Source organism: Camelina sativa, chromosome 1, assembly GCF_000633955.1.
Source record: "Camelina sativa cultivar DH55 chromosome 1, Cs, whole genome shotgun sequence".
Lineage (NCBI taxonomy): Eukaryota > Viridiplantae > Streptophyta > Magnoliopsida > Brassicales > Brassicaceae > Camelina > Camelina sativa.
In genome coordinates, this window is record NC_025685.1 from 9,018,554 (window position 1) to 9,038,311 (window position 19,758).

At 35.3% G+C, this 19,758-nt stretch overlaps 5 protein-coding genes and 1 long non-coding RNA gene across 7 annotated transcripts; 3 read left to right on the forward strand and 3 right to left on the reverse strand.

Annotated features, from left to right (window-relative positions):
- LOC104784473 (probable polyamine transporter At3g19553) lies at window positions 1,487-3,797 on the reverse strand. Its single transcript, XM_010509497.2, has 3 exons — window positions 3,569-3,797; window positions 2,344-3,366; window positions 1,487-2,247 (listed from the first exon to the last, which is right to left on the reverse strand). Exons 2-3 carry the CDS (start codon window positions 3,315-3,317, stop codon window positions 1,788-1,790), a joined length of 1,434 nt encoding a protein of 477 aa, XP_010507799.1. The 5' UTR covers window positions 3,318-3,366; window positions 3,569-3,797; the 3' UTR covers window positions 1,487-1,787.
- LOC104784474 lies at window positions 4,785-7,177 on the forward strand. Of its 2 annotated transcripts, XR_767252.2 has the most exons (3): window positions 4,785-5,052; window positions 5,564-5,943; window positions 6,665-7,177. It is a non-coding gene; the product is annotated as an uncharacterized LOC104784474 (long non-coding RNA). The 2 variants fall into 2 exon arrangements; XR_002032558.1 differs by having other exon boundaries at window positions 4,785-5,943.
- On the forward strand, window positions 7,437-9,211 carry LOC104705646 (putative F-box/kelch-repeat protein At3g16880). The gene is made up of 3 exons (XM_010421695.1): window positions 7,437-7,723; window positions 8,599-8,977; window positions 9,125-9,211. Exons 1-3 carry the CDS (start codon window positions 7,437-7,439, stop codon window positions 9,209-9,211), a joined length of 753 nt encoding a protein of 250 aa, XP_010419997.1.
- LOC104705656 (putative F-box protein At3g20030) lies at window positions 11,556-12,707 on the forward strand. Its single transcript, XM_010421707.1, has one exon. It carries the CDS (start codon window positions 11,556-11,558, stop codon window positions 12,705-12,707), a length of 1,152 nt encoding a protein of 383 aa, XP_010420009.1.
- On the reverse strand, window positions 13,067-14,626 carry LOC104705674 (nucleosome assembly protein 1;3-like). Its single transcript, XM_010421728.2, has 5 exons — window positions 14,230-14,626; window positions 13,971-14,058; window positions 13,711-13,896; window positions 13,427-13,470; window positions 13,067-13,280 (listed from the first exon to the last, which is right to left on the reverse strand). The coding sequence occupies exons 3-5, from the start codon at window positions 13,747-13,749 to the stop codon at window positions 13,067-13,069; spliced, it is 297 nt and encodes a 98-aa protein (XP_010420030.2). The 5' UTR covers window positions 13,750-13,896; window positions 13,971-14,058; window positions 14,230-14,626.
- On the reverse strand, window positions 16,956-18,230 carry LOC104784480 (zinc finger protein AZF2-like). The gene has a single exon (XM_010509508.1). The coding sequence runs from the start codon at window positions 18,098-18,100 to the stop codon at window positions 17,246-17,248; it is 855 nt and encodes a 284-aa protein (XP_010507810.1). The 5' UTR covers window positions 18,101-18,230; the 3' UTR covers window positions 16,956-17,245.

Here is a 19,758-nt window from a genome sequence, read left to right on the forward strand (position 1 = left end):
TATATTTCAACATCTCATCAGTATACTTGACACATGTCATGATCCTGTTAATGACTAATTTTGAAAACCTAACTTTTTATAATAAGATTTTATGATTAGTAATTTTTTATTTCTTGATTTTTTAAAAAGATTTTTTCTTTTAAAATTAGAAATTTGTATAAAATTGACACTTGTCACAATCTGGTGAGTTAGTAACTTTTGAAATTAACACGTGTCACGATCTGATAAGTTAGTAAGATTTTCTTCTTTGAAAATTAAAAATTTGTGTAAAATTGACACTTGTTATAATCTGATGAGTTAATAATTTTTAAAATTGACATGTATTACGGTAAGTTAGTAACTTTTGAAACTATACTTTATTTATATAATAAAATGTCTATATCGTCGTGACTCCTATTCGAACACATCATATCAGCGACCCCAATCCGGTCCGGACTTTGAACTATTTTGAGGTCTATATATCTATTAAAAATGACACCAAACAAAATATGAAGGAATATAGTGGAATTCACATACACATAATTTTGCAAGTAAGAAAAAAACACAAGACTTGTTATTTCTTTTGTTTATCCGAAACTATAGAACATTATTTATATGATTTGTTGTAATTGGTTCAAAGAACCTCCCATCTCAGCCTCAGGTGGGAATCTTTTCAAAAATGTCTCTTAACTTCCTTATCCTATTTTCCCATTTATTTTCTTTTGATGCGACATAAATTTAGAATTATGCTTCAATCTATAACCTCTCAAGTGCAAAGGGTGTAGCTTTAATTTAAAGAAGAATATAATTATTATGTTTCGAGAAAACTAAACGAAAAGCACACAAAATTAAACTGTTAGTTTCGGTAAGATTTAATCAATTAAGCATCTTTACAAAAACTGTAACAGTAAAAAAATTGTTTTGGAAAAAAACGTATTACTGGAGAAAAAACTCTCAAATATTTTTCTCCCAAAAGTACTACAAAAGGACAAACTTATGTTAAAATTAAGTATCTACCAGAAAGAGAACAAATGAGAAAAAAAATTGAACAAACCGAAGGAAAATAGAAAGTCCTCTAAGGCCTAGCTTTGTTGTAGCTCTTCCGGTCAGCAAAGGCACATAGACATAGTAGTGCGACGCTTGAATGGTCTGAGACTCGAGCATGGCATGAAAGAGAAAGGTAGAAGGACAATGGACAATGGACCGCACCACATGAGATAAAAACCTCAGAACGCCAAGATTCTTTTTGACACTGCAGATTATATTCTTGCTTGATGTTTCGAATCACATTCATTACATAAATAGCAAATAATGAGTGATGTAGCCATTTGTGGTTTAAGTTCGTTATCCAAAGCCGCAGAAACATTAACCACATTCTCTATCTCAATCTCATACCATGAATTTCTTGGATTAAATTACATGGTAAATATCTCCAAGGCTCCAATAAGCCAGAGAAAGAGATCCAATAAGCAAAGATGAGAAGCAGAGAAGATATCAAAAGTGCAAATGTTTTAAATCCAAGATTTGAAAATTAGAAAATGTGGGCAGATATCAACAAAATTTAAGTCTTATGTGTATATACATTCTGTAACCATAACCAATACATGCTTTAAACAATTTAATTTACTCAGAACCCCTCCTGCTTCTACAATACTTTCTTGTATTGTTTTCTGTACTTTAACCAGAAGTTGAGCAAGACATAAGTAAATTGCATTTTTACAATCTATACAAGACTTACCATGCGCCTTTAAAGATTTGTGCAAGAATCACTAACTGTTGTTGGTTTGTCTTTTACAGGTGGTGTGTGATCATGGGAGAAGACTAGCAGAAGACTCATCTCCATGTTCTTCATCCAACTGTGACTCTGATGGAACACCTGAAACTGGTCTTGTTTCCTCCGGGATAAATCTCACCCATCGTTTCTCCTTCACAAGTGTTAAGAGCGGGTACAGGCAGAACCCGAGAATGATGATCACTCCACTGATAAGAAATGTCCTCGTGGCGGCCAAAACCATCACAAGAATGACAAGCAAAGAAGGAGGCAAGCACAGCATGAAAACTCCAAATGTGTTCAAGGGAACTTTATAAGGTCGGTTGAGATCCGGTTTCTTAATCCTTAGTTTGACAAAGGCTGCAAATTCAAGAAGCATTCCTAACGCGTACAAGAAATTCAGAAACTCAATGATCTCTTGGAAGCTCATCCACGACAGGAATATGACTCCTGTAGCTGAGCACAGAATACTGATCGTTGGTGTCCCATACTTCGACCTGCAACAGCACACAAAGCATGTTAAAACCGACTTATCCACGGACATCGTTCATAACCCCAAAAAAAAAACACTTTTGGAGACTTAAGTGACTAACCTTTGAGCAAAAAATGCAGGGAGCATACCGATCTCACTCATACCGAGAAGCTGAAATGCATCACTACTCATCTCGGCTTCAAACAATCCAAGATTAGACATTGCAGCAGCAGCTTGTATCCATCCCTTGAGCCAAACACCACCAATAAGCATTCCAACCTCAGCAAAATACCCATCACTCCACTCTTCAGAAGAGGAGGTTAAAGCTCCAGTCCCTGCCATGAGGGGAATCAAATATGACCCCATGACTAACAAAACCGCTCCAAACAAAGCCTTTGGAAACGTCTTCCCAGGACTGTCAACTTCTCCTGCAAGAGTACTAGCTTTGTCCCAATAGTTCAGATTCCAAAACATGGTATTAAAGTACCCTCTCCAGTTAATCTTCCTAGTATCCACAACCAGCCAACGCTTAGGCCTGATTCGAGGAACAGCTAGCAAAGCCATTACAACGAAAGGACAGAGCGAAAAAATCGCTAGCACAACAGCTGATAACCCAACAATATGCAATCCTCTATAGTTCAAATAAGTCAGTGAGAACGTAATGCCTAACAGAGCAGGAACACGAGCAGCTACATGGTTCAGAACCGGAAACGAATGTTTCAGGTAATCAAGAAACAGTACAGGGTAGAGAGCATTATCCATAACACCACTAAACCATTTCCAAAACCCTTCCTGGAATCCCCAAAACGGACCAAACGCTGAAGAGATCCAAACAACGTAGCCACCATTCTCAGGGAAGCTTGTGGCAAGCTCTGCCGTAACCAGAGCTTCGGGTATACTCCAAATCAGAGGAAAAATCAAGAACCCTAAAAGGGATAAGAGAGGACCACCACCTGATTTCACAGAATCCTCCACACCAAAAGGTCCACCAGAAACTTCATAGAAAATCAGAAACACTAGGGGTAGTAGTGTCAGCTTCGGACTTGGTTTAGCCTCAGAGCTGGTTTCGTGGTTTACTATTACCTCTTCACCCATCAATCAAATACCACCGATAGATAGAGAGAAACAGAGCTCGCGGTGATTGCTATGGAAAACAAACAAAAAGATACTCTTCTTTAGTCGAGAATTTGGATGGTTTCAATATAAAAATCAATCCTTTGATTAAGAGAAAACATCAAAAAGGTTAAAGCTTTGTTTTTTAAAAAAAAAAAAAAAAAAAAACTCTGTTCAGAAGTCAGAGGCAAAACAGAGTGTCAAAATTAATCGATGGGGTTCGGTTCGAGAACCTGTAGATCGAATTGAAGTGGGCTTGGTGCAATCACACAAGCTAGCTTAGTTGAATTGATGAAATGGATCTCTCTCTCTCTCTCTCTCTGATTCTCTCTGATGAATCCTAATAGTTAATGCAGAGGAAGGAGATGGAACTGATTGGAAAGATCAACAAGTTTCCCATCTCAGATTCAAAGATCAGATGGTGACGTTAGATGGAAAATATCTTTGTATAATTGTTGTTTTGGCGTAAGACCTTTGCATCAGTTTTTTGTAAGTTAAGACGCCACATGGCTCCCACCACTGCAATTTGCAAATTGCAACTACCTACCCACATCAATTTATGACTTCGTCAAACATTTTGGTTCTATTCTCTTTAGTCCTCATAAAATTATTTTTATGTTTGGGCTGACTTGTAGCAATACCATATGGAGTAAGATTTATGTTTAGGAACTAGTCACATTTTTCGCTTTGTATTTTGTATATTATTATCTTGGGGTTTTCATTTAATCATTTTAAAATTCAAAGTTTTTTTTTTCTTGAAATATTTTTGGGACTATGTAAATATACTCGAGAAATGACTCAATGAGTGATTTTTGTGTGTGTGTGTGGATGTGTGATTATGTATTATATTTTTTGCAATTTATTTTTAATTCCTTTCACATTTTTAGAAATTTAATACTGCTACATATATCATATATGATGCACATAATAGAAATCTAATATAAAAAGCAAAAAAAAAAAAAACCCATAGTCTATGAACTATGAAGTACATTTCCGGTTTAGCAGGCTCACTGGCTCCATGAAGAGCGTCCGGTCTAACCACAAGAATTACACCGTACCGTCCAAGTTACTTGCTTTGTTTGGAAAATTAACTTATACTAGGGTCCGACCTGCGCTATAGGGCGGGGGAAAAATTTATATACATGTTCATATTTAAAAACTGTTAAAGTGTTAAGTGTTTACTGTGATATACACAACTTACGAAACCAATAATTAAAGTTAACCTAAGTTTCGAGGCTATATTATATTCCGTAAGTATACAATTGTTAATTAATAATATATATATAAGTAATGGACCCAAATAATGTACTTGTGTTGTATTTGGGCTCAATTGGGCCGTATTTGTGTTTTCCACTATTATTAAGAAATCATCATTAAACAATACTATAGACAATTGGTGGGGGTTTATTAAAAAGAAAAAAGAAAATAAAAATTTCTGGATAACTTAATAGTTTTTCAGATCACCCTCAGAAAAAGAACCCATTGACTGCTTACTTCGTTTCCACTTCTCGATTCATTTCACCACTATTTTTATACCAGGAAGCGATTGAAACCCGCTTATCACTAATACAGGGTGCAGTCCCTTTTATGTGAAAGGATTTCGTAGAGGCAGTGGTAATCAAGAACCAAATCAGAAACTCGACCAGGTTTATTGATTTCTTCCAAGGCGGATTCGATTGTGGGTTTTACAAATCTCCTTATGTATCTAGTTAATTGGGTAAGTTGATTCTGATTACGATAAATCAATCTATTATCACTACCTTCATTGGTTTGAATTAAGTTTATTGTTCTCAATTTTAATAGGAATTCTTTGTAAAGAATTCCTAATGTACCTGAGTTCAAACTCAAGCTTCTTCTTGAACTTGTTATCCAAGTCATGGGTTTTCATTTCACCAACATTTACAACTTGGCCAATTACATCTGAAATGGATAATATTTACAATGGTTAGAGAAATGTGTTTACCACGGTTAAACAAACCTTAAACAATTATATGTATATTTCTTTACAATCTACATATGTAAATGTATATACATAGAAGTATAAGATGTGAATACTAACCAATCAAAATATTTTCATTCAATGATGGATCGTTGAGAATAGTCTGAAAATCAACCAAGTTGAGGTACATGTCCTCAGACAATGAGGCACAATTAACAATTGTGTGTGACACTAAATTTTCCAGTACCCTTAGTCAGTGAAAAATTCTCAATAACTTTTTATTGACCAGGCACAATCATACGCTGGAACTTATGTAGCTGTTGTTTCTTGACAGTAGCATAGATCAGATTACCCTAAACGGAAAAGCAAAAGAAATTCACAGTAAGGAAGAGGGAAAGAAATACATAGTAATTTAAAACTTTTTGTGATTTATTTAAAACATAAACGTCAGGCCTACACCGAATGATTATTAAGCTTTACCGAAATATCAGCTAGGACCATTTCCAGGGTCTCACCAGAATATGTGGTATACTGGTTTCATATATGGATGATCTTGACTTGGATCTTCCAAACAGTCTTGAAAGGCTTGATCGATGCAAGATCAGTTATTGGAAGATTGGCAGCCATTGTTAAGCTTAAGCGAGTTGTGCTGTAAATCTTTGATGAAAGGTATGAGGTTTATGTTTTCTCCTATTGAGTATATATATAGGTAGAGTAAATAGGTAGAGTATATTCTCATAATTGATTTCCTAATTATTTTGGTAATCAAATTTCCGTAATTTTAGGATAATGAGTTATTAATTTTGTTTGTTACGATCAATTATGGGACTAAAAATAAGGAGAAACTTGCAATTGTTACGATCTTAGGAAGGTGTAAACTTGCGATTGCCTATTTGGAAACTGATTCGAAACTAAGATTATAGTTAAAAATATATGATATCTTTGAGAGGAAAGTTTGAATTTATTTTATGATTAGTTTAAATTGTTTCCTAAACTATAGGAACCGTAAATTTAGCAACCATAAGCCAAATTATGTAGAATGTAGAATTCAGATATAAATTTCGGATATAAGCAACATAAAAATAACCCATATCCGATATTGAAGATTTCGGGTTATTTTTTCTTTAAACCCGACCCGGAAAAGATTTTGTACTTCTCCTTTACTAATATATTAAAGATTTAAAGATTCTAGCAATTTTTTTTTTCTCTTTATGTCGGTATAATTTAACAACGTGAAATTAAGAATTACGGTACAGTATTTCCTATATATATTTAAAAGAGTGGGTAAGAGTTTCGATAACCCTAATTTCTATTACAACCTTGTTCGTTTAAAAACCCTAATTTGTATTTGATAGCAACAACGACGATGATGATGTCCGATATCTCGCAGGATTTGCTAGAGGAGATTCTCTCTAAGGTTCCGACAACATCTCTGAGAGCAGTGAGATCTACTTGCAAACGATGGAACGCTTTATCCAAAGATCCGAGCTTTGCAAAGAAGCATTGTGGTAAAGCAGCCGAGGCGATTCTGGTGATCATGTTGAATGATTTTAGGGCTCAATTGATGAGCGTCAGTCTCCATAACAACAAAGACTTGGTAGATCCATCTGTAAAGGAGATATGTAACTCATATGTTCAAGTCTTTCACTGCGATGGCTTGTTGTTATGCGTCCCTAAGGAGGACAGCACTAGCCTCCTGGTTTGGAATGCGTATTTGGGACAAACAAGATGGATCAAACCCATAATTAAATACGACTTGTTTGAAAGGTACGCTCTCGGATACGACAACAACCGTAACCACAAAATCTTTAATTAGGTGTTTAAATAATTACGATGATAATGCAAAACGAATTGTTGAGTTTGAAATCTTCGATCTTAAGTGTAATATATGGACGGTTCTTGATGTCATTACTCCCGACTGGTATATACCATACTATTTATGTCGGTGGGTGTCCGTGAAGGGAAATACTTACTTTATTGCTAAGAAAATATTGGGAGGAGGAATGCGCACAAATTTTTTACTCTGCTTTGATTTTACAAAAGAGAGTTTTGGACGGCATCTGGATCTGCCGTTTGACTCTCATCCTCAGTATGGTGTAACTCTATCTTCTGTTAGAGAAGAGAAGCTTGCAGTGTTATTTAAAAAATGGAATGCAGATGATATGGATATATGGATTACAACTAAGATTGAGCCCAACGCGGTGTCATGGAGCTACTTCTTGAAACTTGATAGGACAGTCATTGGAATACAGCCATCTCTGAGTTTCTTCATCGACGAGAAAAAGAAAATTGCAGTGATTTATTTTAAAGACAGTAAAGAGAGCTACAACTTCACAGCTTACATGTGTGGAGAAGATGGATACTGCTACCAAGAAGTGCATCATGGAGAATCTGAATCTGCATCTCGGCCATTTGTGTACACTTATGCTCCAAGTTGGGTGCAGATCCAGTAATGTCTCCAGTATTATCTCTACAAGGATGTTTTTTTTTTTTTGGTTTTGTTTCTTGCATCTCTACAAGTATCTTTTTTCGGGTCCAATACCAACATATTTCCTCTGTTATGATAAGAATCGCTTATCTGATCATAGAAACAGTACCTAACAAAGCTACTTATCTAGATTAGTTCATAGGTTGCAAACTGTTTAATGATGGTTTTGTCTACATGCCCAAGAAAACATTTTATTAACCCACTATTGTGTCTTCATAGTCTACAAATATAATGCAGAATTAGTGGAGATTGGTTCTCTGGTCCTTAACCATGGTAGATAAAGATTTCAATCTCTTTTTATCTAGTCATTTGTGGTTTCAGATCAGTTGGATCTCGTGAGATGAGATCTGCATTTGCTTGTTCTATACCACTTCTCGTCTTTTCTTGAATATAAAATATTCTGAGACTAACATATCCTTGTGTAAGTCCATAAGGAAGAAGTTTTTGGTTTTCATCGAGACTACTACAAATCTTGTGTGTGTCCATAAGTTGTAGAATATTTTATTTGCAGTCATCTCATCTCTGATGGATGAATTGTTGGTGACCATGGTATTTGGGACAGAGTATGGTTTATATAGTCTCAGCCATTGCACAACACCGTTGACATGTCTTTTTAAATCTTATTTTCCTCCAATATGAAAACACGTCGCAGTTCCAATGGCTTTTGATTGCGGCATAAGTGGCAGATTAAAAATGATGTTGCAATCACAAATTCTAAGTTCTCACACACCCTTTTGGTTACAAGACCCTTTTGGTTACAAGAGATTGCATAAAACTGACAATGATACAAAAGAAATTTGGTTAGAAGAGTTTTTAATCTGTTTTGATTTTACAAGTGAGAAATTTGGTCCGCGTCTTCCTCTGCCATCTCACTATGTTGTAGGACTTACCGCTCTGTATTCTGTTAGAGAAGAGCACCTTGCGTTGTTAAACATGCCTTGGAATACATCAGAGATGAAGATATGGGTGACAACTAAGATTGGACCCAGTGCAGTGTCCTGGAGTTACTTTTTAGAAGTTGATATTTCTGATTTCAAATTGAACGTTTTGCCTGGTTGTTTCTTCATTGACCAAGAGAATAAACTCGTTGTGCTTAACTACTTAAACAATTCCAAATGCCTTGTAGCTTACATCACCGGAGAGGATGTATACTTGAGAAAAGTGGATCTTGGTTTCGCTTTGAAACTCAAAGATCTTCCGTATTCTCCCACACATGTGTGCTCTTATGTTCCAAGTTTAGTGCAAATCAACCGAATTGGTGTATGCAAAGGAAAACAAAAAAAAAAGAAGCCGCTGAGGTCATAAGTACATTTACATTTAGTTGAAGATTTGCCTTTATTTTGAAATTGTGTTTACGATAAGCACTACCTTAATAGTGCAGTACTGATAGAAGTTTCTCTGCTAGATGTTAAATGCCTCAGAGCTGTTGGAGAGATCTTACTTATCTGATCACAGAACCAGTAACCTAATTAAGCTTCTCAAGATTAATTCGGTTGTTGCAAACTGTTTAATTAATGTTTAGTACTACTATTCTTGAAGATGTATTGGTGGCCATGCGTTTTGTGGCATCATGCTAAGAAGAGTCCTTGAAAGTTTCATATGATTTTATAAATAGGATGATTATTATGTGATATTGAGATTGGTTATATGGTCCCTAACCATGGTGAAGCTTCTTTCTCTTTTCATCTTCGTTTAATAAATTTCTCAACAGTACTGTCTTTTGGTCATTCCAATCAAATGGATCTAGTGGGATGAGCTCTGTCTAGTGCATTTTCCATTTGCCTTTAACGAGAGGTTAATAAAACTATGCTTTATAGTTGAAGAGAGTTATGGAGTTCAATATCGACTAATAAATGTCGTTAGACTTAATGAGAGAGATGTGAACGTATGTTCGGTAGTACATACATTCATACATATGGTCAAAAGCTGAAAATAGAGGAGGATGCGCCTACAGGTTCAACCGATGTTCTTTTACATCATCTTCTTCTTCCTTTTACATCATTATGATATGTGACTTTTTTCATGTTTATTAAGAACATATATTCGTCAGTGGAGCCTTTCTCTTTTCCCACTTTATCAAGTTTTCATTTGTTATTCAAACAAAATGTATCTATTTAAAAATTATCAAATGCATTCATACATCTTCAGATCTTCTTCTTCCACTGTATTCTTCATCATCATCTTCTTTAGAAATTCTGTATATATATATCTACATTTAACTCGTTTGGTTAGAGAAAAACTAGTGGAAATTGACTGCTGAAACCTTTAGTATTTATAACTTCGCCAAAGTGATACATGACAAGTGATATGTTACAAATTAGAAAAACAACAGTTACTTTTTTGTTTTTATTTTTTTAAACACGTATATATATTTGGCTACAGTTTGATAACCTCGTACTTATCTTTGTGCTTAAAAAAAAAAATCAAATTACGAGAAACTTCAAACGATACTGGAATTAAAAGATTTTTTGGAAGCTGATGATATTATCTATGTGACACATGATGCCTAAACCTAACATATTTGTTTATAAAAACTAAAAAGACGTAGTGGGCAAACGTTTTTTCTACTTGAAACAATGACTACGATATCCGATCTTTCGCGTGATTTGGTAGAGGAGATACTGTGTAGGGTTTCTATAAATTCTCTAGGGGCAGCAAGATCCACTTGCAAAGTATGGAACGCTTTATTCAAAGATGAGAACTTTACAAAGCACAGTGGTACATCAGCCAAGGAGATTATGTTCATCATGATCCGTGGTTGTAGGGCTCATTTAATGAGCGTCAATCTCCATGAAATTTATAACCGCAAAGGCTTGCCAGATTTATCTATAAAGGAGATAGGTAAACTTAACCAAGTGAATATCATTGAAATGCTTCATTGCGATGGTTTATTGTTATGCGTCACTACAGATCTTTCGAGACTCGTGGTTTGGAACCCGTCCGGAACAATCAGGTGGATCCAACCCAAAAAATACAATTTCCATACATTAGACAGGTATGCTATCGGATACGACAACAACAACCGCAACGTCAAAGTCTTGACTCTTGAGCTTTTACTTTTACTGTTGGAATCCCAACAACCACATTGAGTATGAAATCTTTGACATTGAGTCTAATTCATGGAGGAGGGTTCGTAATGTCAATACCGACTGGAGAATACATCGTAGCAGTGTGTCCTTGAAGGGAAATACTTACTTTATTGCTCATGGAAGATTGCAAGTAGAACAAGGAGAATTTTTACGTTGTTTTGATTTTACAAGTGAGAGATTTGGACCGCGTCTCCCTCTGCCGTTTCACTCTCGTCTTGACGATTCGGTAATTCTATCTACTGTTGGAGAAGAGAAGCTTGCAGTGTTATTTAAAAAGTCTGATGAATGTGAGATTGGAATATGGATTACCATTAAGAAAAAAAAAAGATTTTGAATTAATTAATTAAAGGAGTTACTTATAAGATTTTTTATTTGATCTACAAAATATACTTTTCCATTTAAAATAAAATTTTATTTCTCACTTAACTCTAATGATGTATTTGAAATAATCTCTTAAAAATATTTAAGATTAATTTCTTAATGTAATTTTTATTAATACTGGTAAGATGATATTCAATTTTTTTTCTTTTTGTGGTAAAGATATATGTCATTTTTAATCTATATTAATTGACTGATTGTTGTTAAGAAAATAATAATAAACATAACAGTATAAATATTGAATAGGATTCATCTTGTAAGTCATATACATTATACATATGAGTGGGCAACCGTGAAAGTTCAAACGCTAATTTATATTTGAAACAATGACGATGATATCCGATCTTTCCCAGGATTTGTTAGATGATATATTCTCTAGGATTCCATTGACATCTTTGAGAGTAATAAGATCCACTTGTAAACGATGGAACGATTTATCCAAAGATCGGATCTTATGTAAAGCAGAGGCAAATCAACTGTTTATAGGGTTCATTTTGAAGGAATTTAAGGTTTTTTCAGCGAAGTTCAATGTCCATGATATATTTAACGAAGATGGTAAAAAGCTCGTTAATCCATCTATAAAGGAGATGAGTCATTTATTTAATCAAGTTGAGGTACGTGAAATCATTCATTGTGATGGCTTATTGTTATGCGTCATTAGAGATTACACTAGCCTCGTGGTTTGGAACCCGTATTTGGGTCAAATCAAGTGGATTGAACCCGTAAACGCTTACAAGAAATTTGACATGTATGCTTTCGGACACGACAACAACAAGAACCGTAACCACAAAATCTTGAGGATATACGATGATGACAGTGCAAAGAAGTCACTAGACTACCAGATATACGATTTCAAGTCTAATTCATGGAGAGTTATTGATGCCACTCCTCACAATCCTGTATGGCATTATTCTCAACACAGTGCGTCGTTGAAAGGAAATACTTACTTTCTTTGTGTAGAATTCAAAATGGGTTGGGTGGTCGACGATTTTTTAATCTGTTTTGATTTTACAAGTGAGAGATTTGGACAACATATTCCTCTCCCATCTCACTATTGTTCTGCATATTATATGTCTCTATCTTCTGTTAGAGAAGAGCACCTTACGGTGTTATATGATCGTTGGCACGAATCTAAGGTTGAGATATGGGTGACAACTAAGATTGAGCCCAATGCAGTGTCATGGAGTTGCTTCTCAACAGTTGATGTTTCTGATTTGATATTTAAGGGTTTATCTTCGAGTTTATTCATCGACCAAGAGAAGAAAAGTACCATAGTAATTTATAAGAACATATGTAGAAACATGTTTACCTCTGATTGCATCACAGTTTACATCATTGGAGAGGGTGGATATTCGAAAAAAGTGAATCTCGGAAGAGCTATGAATGTCGGAGATATGTCGTATGCTCGCACACTAGTGTGCTCTTATGTTCCAAGTTTAGTGGAAATCAATCAAGGCCAAGTATCATTGCCTCTATAAGCCAAGAGAAAATAAGGAGATTAGAGCAAGGCCAATGGGGGTTCATATTTTGGGGATCTTATACACTATTTAAATTTTTTATGAATTAATTGTGTACTTTTTTTAAAATAAGAACCCTTGATCTCTTAGTTAAAATTATCTCTTCTAATGGTTAGGATCTAAATTTGGATCTCTTATTTTTGAAAATATAGTTTTTTTAAATTTAAATTTTTTAAATAGAATAGAAGTAGTTTAAATGTTTAAACATATAAGGACTAATAGGAAACTTTTGACTTGTTTATGATGAACAATTTCAATAAATTAGTAACTAACCTCAAGGTAATTTCATGACAAGAAGGTACAAAAAAAAACAGAGGAATTCAGTACAGGACCTTCTTTTTGGTCTTGCTTACTTCTTCCTCCTCATCTTCGTCGTCTTCTTCTTCCTCATCCTCATCATCTTCTTCATCCTCATCTTCGTCTTCATCAATATCATCTTCATCTTCATTGTCTATTTCAAACTCCTCTCCCTCAATAGCCTCACCAGTGAACCATGAGACAGCATGAGGTATAATCTTCTCCCGGATCGTAGAACTGCAGTAAGCAAGGAATACTTTAATCAGATATTAAGAAATGTATAACTTCACAATAAAAGAAGCTAGCTCACGCTTTTATGCAGTAGGTAAAAAGATAAACGGAAAAGTATTAGAATGAAAGAGTTTTTATTCAAGAATACGAACCCAATGTCGTAGTCTTGTTCCATCAGATTCTGAAGTTCCTCAGCCTGCACCAAGAAGATTAAGCTTTAGAAGAAATTTTGATCAAACATATTCAAAACAAGGCATGTTTTGGAACCAAATGATATCACACTCTGTCCTCATCAATGTCTTCGTCATCATCAGGAACTTGGGGAGGATTGAAGAAGTTGAAGAAGCTTTCACAAATGATATCATACGCAGTTCCTTGGAAGCATCTCAAAACAAAACATGCTATGGAGCCATACAAGAAAGTATCAACAACTAACCAATAGCCTTCTCAAGCAGAGGCTCATCTTCATCTTCATCAACAATTACCCAATATCTTTAAGATATATAAGGGCTCCTTCATCACGCTCTGTCTAAATGAACGACCCTAGCTGCAACACCAACCTCCTCAGATATAAAATCGTTGTTTTTCATGGCGGTCAACCAGAAACTAGGAACTCCTTTCTCTGCAATCCAACACGGTGAAATAAGCAAATTGTTTTCGAAGAATGATTACACTTCCCAAAGGCAAAGATTATACGTTCTCCAGTTTTGTCGTCTCCTTGGTCCATCTTAGTATCCTCTGGAGCCCCTTCAACGTCGGTAGCTCCATTCACAATATCAAAACGCTGCACATTCCAAGTGTCAAAGCAAAATTCAAGAGAAAATCAAAAGTAAACATAGCCAAAAGTAAACACAAGACTTGTCATATAATCAAAAGTATACAACTACCACATTCACAAGATCAAGATACCATATCAATCCACATTCCTAAACATGAGAATGGAGATTTGCCGAACCTGAATCTCCCGCAAGACCTCAACAGGTCTTCTGATTTTAGGAGTCAGATTCTCGAGAACATCAGAATGCTGTCCAGCTAGATTCTGCAGCTTGTTCTGTGAAGCAAAATCAAAGCACATAACAAAACAAATCACCACAGAAACTATAGAGCACGAAGCTAATTCTCTCCTAAACATTCGAACACGAAGGTAATCTCCAAATCTCGGACTCGATTCTGTCAATCGCATCCATCTCCACCGAGTCAATCGCCTTCGCTACTCATCTCCAGATCCTTCGAATCCAAACCCTTCCTCTGATTCCAGATCAATCGATTCCAAACCCTTCCTTCTGATTCCAAATTCCTTTGTCCTTTCAGCACATCGCGAGAGAAAGAAAGAGAGAGAGAGAAAAAGATATAGAGTTCAAAGGAATTTTTTTTTTCTTTGATATTATTTCAGCAGATCGGCCAACAGCAAAGCCACAGGTAGCGTCTCTTAGAACAAAAATCTGGTATACTATATAAGAGACTCCCCTTAACTTTTTTCTTTTCTTCTGAATTATTTTTTTTTTGCTTCAAAACACTAAAAACTCCTCTAAGAGTCTACAGATGGAGAAGGTCTTATTGATCCGTCTTGTTCAGTGTTCACCATACTTTAATTGTTTTATGCATTATCTTCTTTTTATTCATTTGTTGCTTCTTTGTGTTTCTTTTATTTTTAAAATAGGCCATGAATCTGTTTACTATAATACTCAAATGCTTTGTGGTACCGAAGACTTGACCATTGCCACGTTTTGGTATGATAATCGGACCCGACCAATATTTTTGGAAGTTTGTAAAGAAAAAACACTAGCTAGAGCCTAAATTGTTTTCGAATTCAAATGCAAATGAACACTGTAGTGGTTTGNGGATGTCTTCAGTTTTTTTTTTTTTTTTTTTTTTTTTTTTTTTTATATAAAAAAAATTCATTGATTTCATTAAGTTCAAAGAAGGGTTATACATGGGGTGCCTCCTTTAATTTGACGACTAACACCTACACGATAAGAAGATACACAATTTAGAGATCATCCTTATAATGAAACATTCCAGTGTGTATAGTAGCAAAGTAACGAGGGAGCTTTATTTGTTAGGGGTTAGTCGGAGTCAGGGCACATCATCAATGTAATTATATTCGGATTTGTCTTTAATAGCTAAAAAACAAACGAATTAGGTAGAATTACTCTGAGAGTGCTGCAACATCGACCTTCCCACAGAGCCATATCCAAGCTTCCTACCAGCTGCACTCTGGAGTCGACGTATCTTTAGTATAAGTTTCTACGTTGGAGATTACACTTTTACCTATGAAGTTAGCTTAATTGTATACAGAAAATAGCTAGATAGATCTCTTTTGCTTTTGTTCTCTAATGAAGAAAAACATGTACATAAAAAATGAAGATATTAATCAATCTCTCTCTAATTTAGAGTTGGATTTCTTGTTGTTTTTTTCTCATTCCCCATGTGTCGTTCCTTCTTTTTGCGTGTAGACTTCTCGTCGTTTTTACTCGCCGCATCAATGCGTCTGTAGTACGTGTTTGTGTCATCGTGTGCTAAAAGAATAAGACAAATTACGTCATTCTTTTTATTTGTTTTTTAAGTACACACAGCCAACAGAGACACCAACAAGACTTGGTGACCAAGGGTTGATAACTTTTTTTTTACCATTTTGTTTTGTTTTCTATAAAAGAAAATAAGACCAAAAAATGCCCTTTATTTGGGATGTGTTTGGATAAGATTATAATTGGCAACACGTCAAGAACATATCACAGTTTATATGCAAAACGACACGAATGGGGATGAATTCAATTTGATAATATTGTTTAGTAATTTCAATATCTTTGATCTACTAGAAAAAAAAAAGAGTCTAAAATCACAACCTCGAAGCCTTTCTATTCTTGTCATTCACGTAAATTCTTAACTCTATCTCTCTTTTTGGGTTCACATTCATTTATAAAATAATTATTATATTCAATCAAATAAAAAGAGTACTGTGGTGTTCTTTTGGTACAAGATATCTCTGCGCACCGCCAAACCGAAATGGCCATTGGCCAGTCACCTTTAAACACATAACTAGAATATAGTTTATAGTGAAACTTAACTAAAAATGTTGGAGAACATATATTTCAACGAAAAACTATGTGGTTCATTTACATTTGCGACGCGTATTAATCATGACCTATCTTAAATAACGTGTTTGTTTCTGATTAGTACGATTAGGTAGAAGAACCGTACACGAGCCAATACACAGTTCTCTGGTTTTAGTCTTCTTTCCTCTTTAATATTTTTTATGAAAAGCAAAACAGAAAAACGAATCTTTTGTTTGGTACACTAATCAATTAATTAATAGGAGCGTTTAACTTGAAAAAGTCATTTAACTTCCTAAGATCAAATTAACAACGAATGAATGTTAATGGCCAAAGGAAACTTATAAGCACACATACCAAAGAACAGATTAACAGATTCGTGGTCACGTCTGTATTTATGGATTCGTATCATTATAATCCAAAAATTAAATAATGATGCATGCATTGCTGCTAACAGGCATGTGCCATTAATTTATAGATTTAAATAATAAAACTAGCTAAGGCTATTTATACACTATAGTTTTAGTGGCCAATAACCATATCGGAAGGTATGACAAAGAATTTAAATATTTTTATTTTATTATAAGACCAAAACTATATAAAAAAAAAAACATGTGCTAAATACTAATGAAGGCAACGAATCATCCACATGGAACGATTCTCAAGTTTCCCCCAACTATTTCTGCTCTGTGTTCACACGTGTCCAATATAATTACAGAGTGGACTCACAGAAAAAAAAAGAAGAGATTAGTTACCAAAATAAAAACGAATCAATCCATCATCAAATCAAATGGTTTTGTATCAATCCCCTAAACAAATATTATGAATATTCAAATCCAAATCAGAAAATTTGTAAACTAAAAAAAAAAAAATTGTAACTATGTTTTTTTTTAGAAAAACGAATTACAAGAATATTATTTAGATTCTTAAAGATAAATCTGCTTCTTTCTTGATGACTTGGTCGTGATCGGTCAACAAAAGCGGTTTTTTACCGGTCAAAGGACTCAAGATCTCTTCGTCGGCGGCGGAGATTGGGTTGTGATGAAGGCTAAGCTCAGGTAACGCCGGTAGGTTAAGATCGATGAATCCACGGTTGCTTCTTTCTTCCGATACCGTGCTCGACACGCTTCCACTGTGGCTGACTGATTTGCTTCCTCCTCCACCGCCGAGGTTGCCTTCGTAGTGACAGCGTTTGTGACCGCCGAGTGCTTGACCCGTCGGAAACACTTTATGACAGATTGAACACTCGTGGATCTTGCCGGATGCGGAAATCGGATGTTTGTCTCCGGCGACGGCGGAGACGGTCGGAGCTCCTGTTGATGATGGATCATCGGGGTTTGGGGTCACGGTTGGTGGTTTGATTCGGTGGCTGGCTTTGTGACCGCCTAAAGCCTGATACGAAGGAAACGCTTTTCCGCAAACGCTGCACTTGTACGACGAAAGGGTCTTTGAAGATTCTGGCGGCGGCGTTTGCGTTTGCGGCTGGGAGTGATGAAATCGCGTTTGGGTCGTCGTAGAAGAAGGCTGGTCTTTGGCGAGCATGAGTAGACAGAGAGCGAGGTACTCTTCCTCGGTGAGATCTTGGTGGTTCTGAGATTTGGGACGAGAACGAGGCGGCGAGGAAGAAGACGAAGAAGGGCTGTGAGAACGCTGACGTTTAGAGCGTTTGCGTTTAAGCCACGGCTCCATGAAAACGGCGTCGTTCATCAAATCTTCTTTCGTTTCGATCCTGGTGGTGAAGGAAGATGGTGAATTCATCGCTTCGAGAGCCATACGAGTTCTTCTTGTTCGATTCGTAATTAGATCAGAGAAGAAGAAGAAGAAAAGTTCAGAGCTTTTTTATTTGTTATCGCGAATATGGTGTGAGGGAGGGAGAGAGAGAGAAATAAGAAGAGAGAGTGAAGTGCTTAAGAAATGTGTTTGGACTTGTTGTTTTTATATATGGAAACCACGTGGCAGATTTCTCTGTTTAAGTCGGTCAAATTTTTATCTTCTTATTGTCAAATATACTCCTTAAGATAAAAACATTATACACTTTAGTAAAACATGGAAGGAAATTTCACAAAATGTATTAAAAATTAATTAATTCTAGAGAAATAATTACAACAATTGTTATTATTGTAAAAACATTTTTAGCTCTTCAATATGTGTCAGATAATTAAAGGATATGATGCTATAGAAATAATTTTATCTCATCATATTTTCTAACACTTGTCTAATTTTGTTGTTAACTAATTTTAACACTTTAAAAAAAATGAAGAAAAATGTCTTGATGCTATAGAAATAATTTTATCTCATCATATATTCTAACACTTGTTTTAATTTTGTTCTTAACTAATTTTAACACTTAAAAGAGAAAAAAAATCTTAAAAGAAAGTAACAAAAACCAGATAAGTAAACCAAATTTGACCGAATAAGAATAAAGAGAAACTTACAGTAAAATACCGGATTTTGTATTGTTGGTCACGGCTGACCTAATAAGTTGTAGTCATCATTTACGAGTGAGAGACCGGTTCAAAGTCAATAACCAGAAAAGTGGTAAACCCAAATTTTAGATTTTTAGCCTAATAGTAGGTAGTATAAAAATAAATTAAATTAAATTTTTTTAAAAAGAAGCATACCTTTCCCGTGGAGCTGACTTATGGGTTGGCTACGCGCCACGAGTCGTGTGGGTCACGCCTAAAACCAAACGCGTACACGCCTAATTACGTTTTTATTTATTTTTATTTTTGTACTACTAATCTTCTCAATATTTACAGGATTTTTCTCTTTTTAATTTATCAATAAGCATGATCTTAGATATTTATTAATAATATCAATCAGTCATTCACATGCTAAATCATCAAATTAATTTTTCAAAATTTTACTGCAATAACTCAAAAATATTCGTTTAAAATTACTAGAAAATGGCGTTGGAATATACTTAAGAAACAAATCGGAATTTTGTTTACAAATTAATCGAATGTTGGAGCGGCGAACTAACATTGGAGTGTGGAGTTGAGTGTAGGTGAGGAAAAAGATTGGGTGTGGCGTGGCGTACCGTATTAGTAACTAAAACGGGGCGTGTTTATAGGACACGTGGGACTTTCCGTTACCACTCGTAACGATGATGTCAGCACTTTTTTTGTTGTTACTTCTTCTACCCAAACAAAGCAAAGCAAATCACAAAAAATGGTGGACGTGATTTTATCCAAACGCGTTGGCGGAGACGTCACGTGGCGTTTAGACACGTGTCATTAGTTAGGTTGCGCAGACAACATCTTTGTAGGAGGAGGAGATGATACAGTTTAAGACGTTTTCCTTTCTCCCGATACTGTAATCTTCTTCTTGCATTTTTTTTTTTTTTTTTGGTTGCTGTATAATATTGGGCCATTGTTTAGCCTATTAAGCTCGAAATTTGTAGCTCATTATAAGACGTGTAATGGCCCACC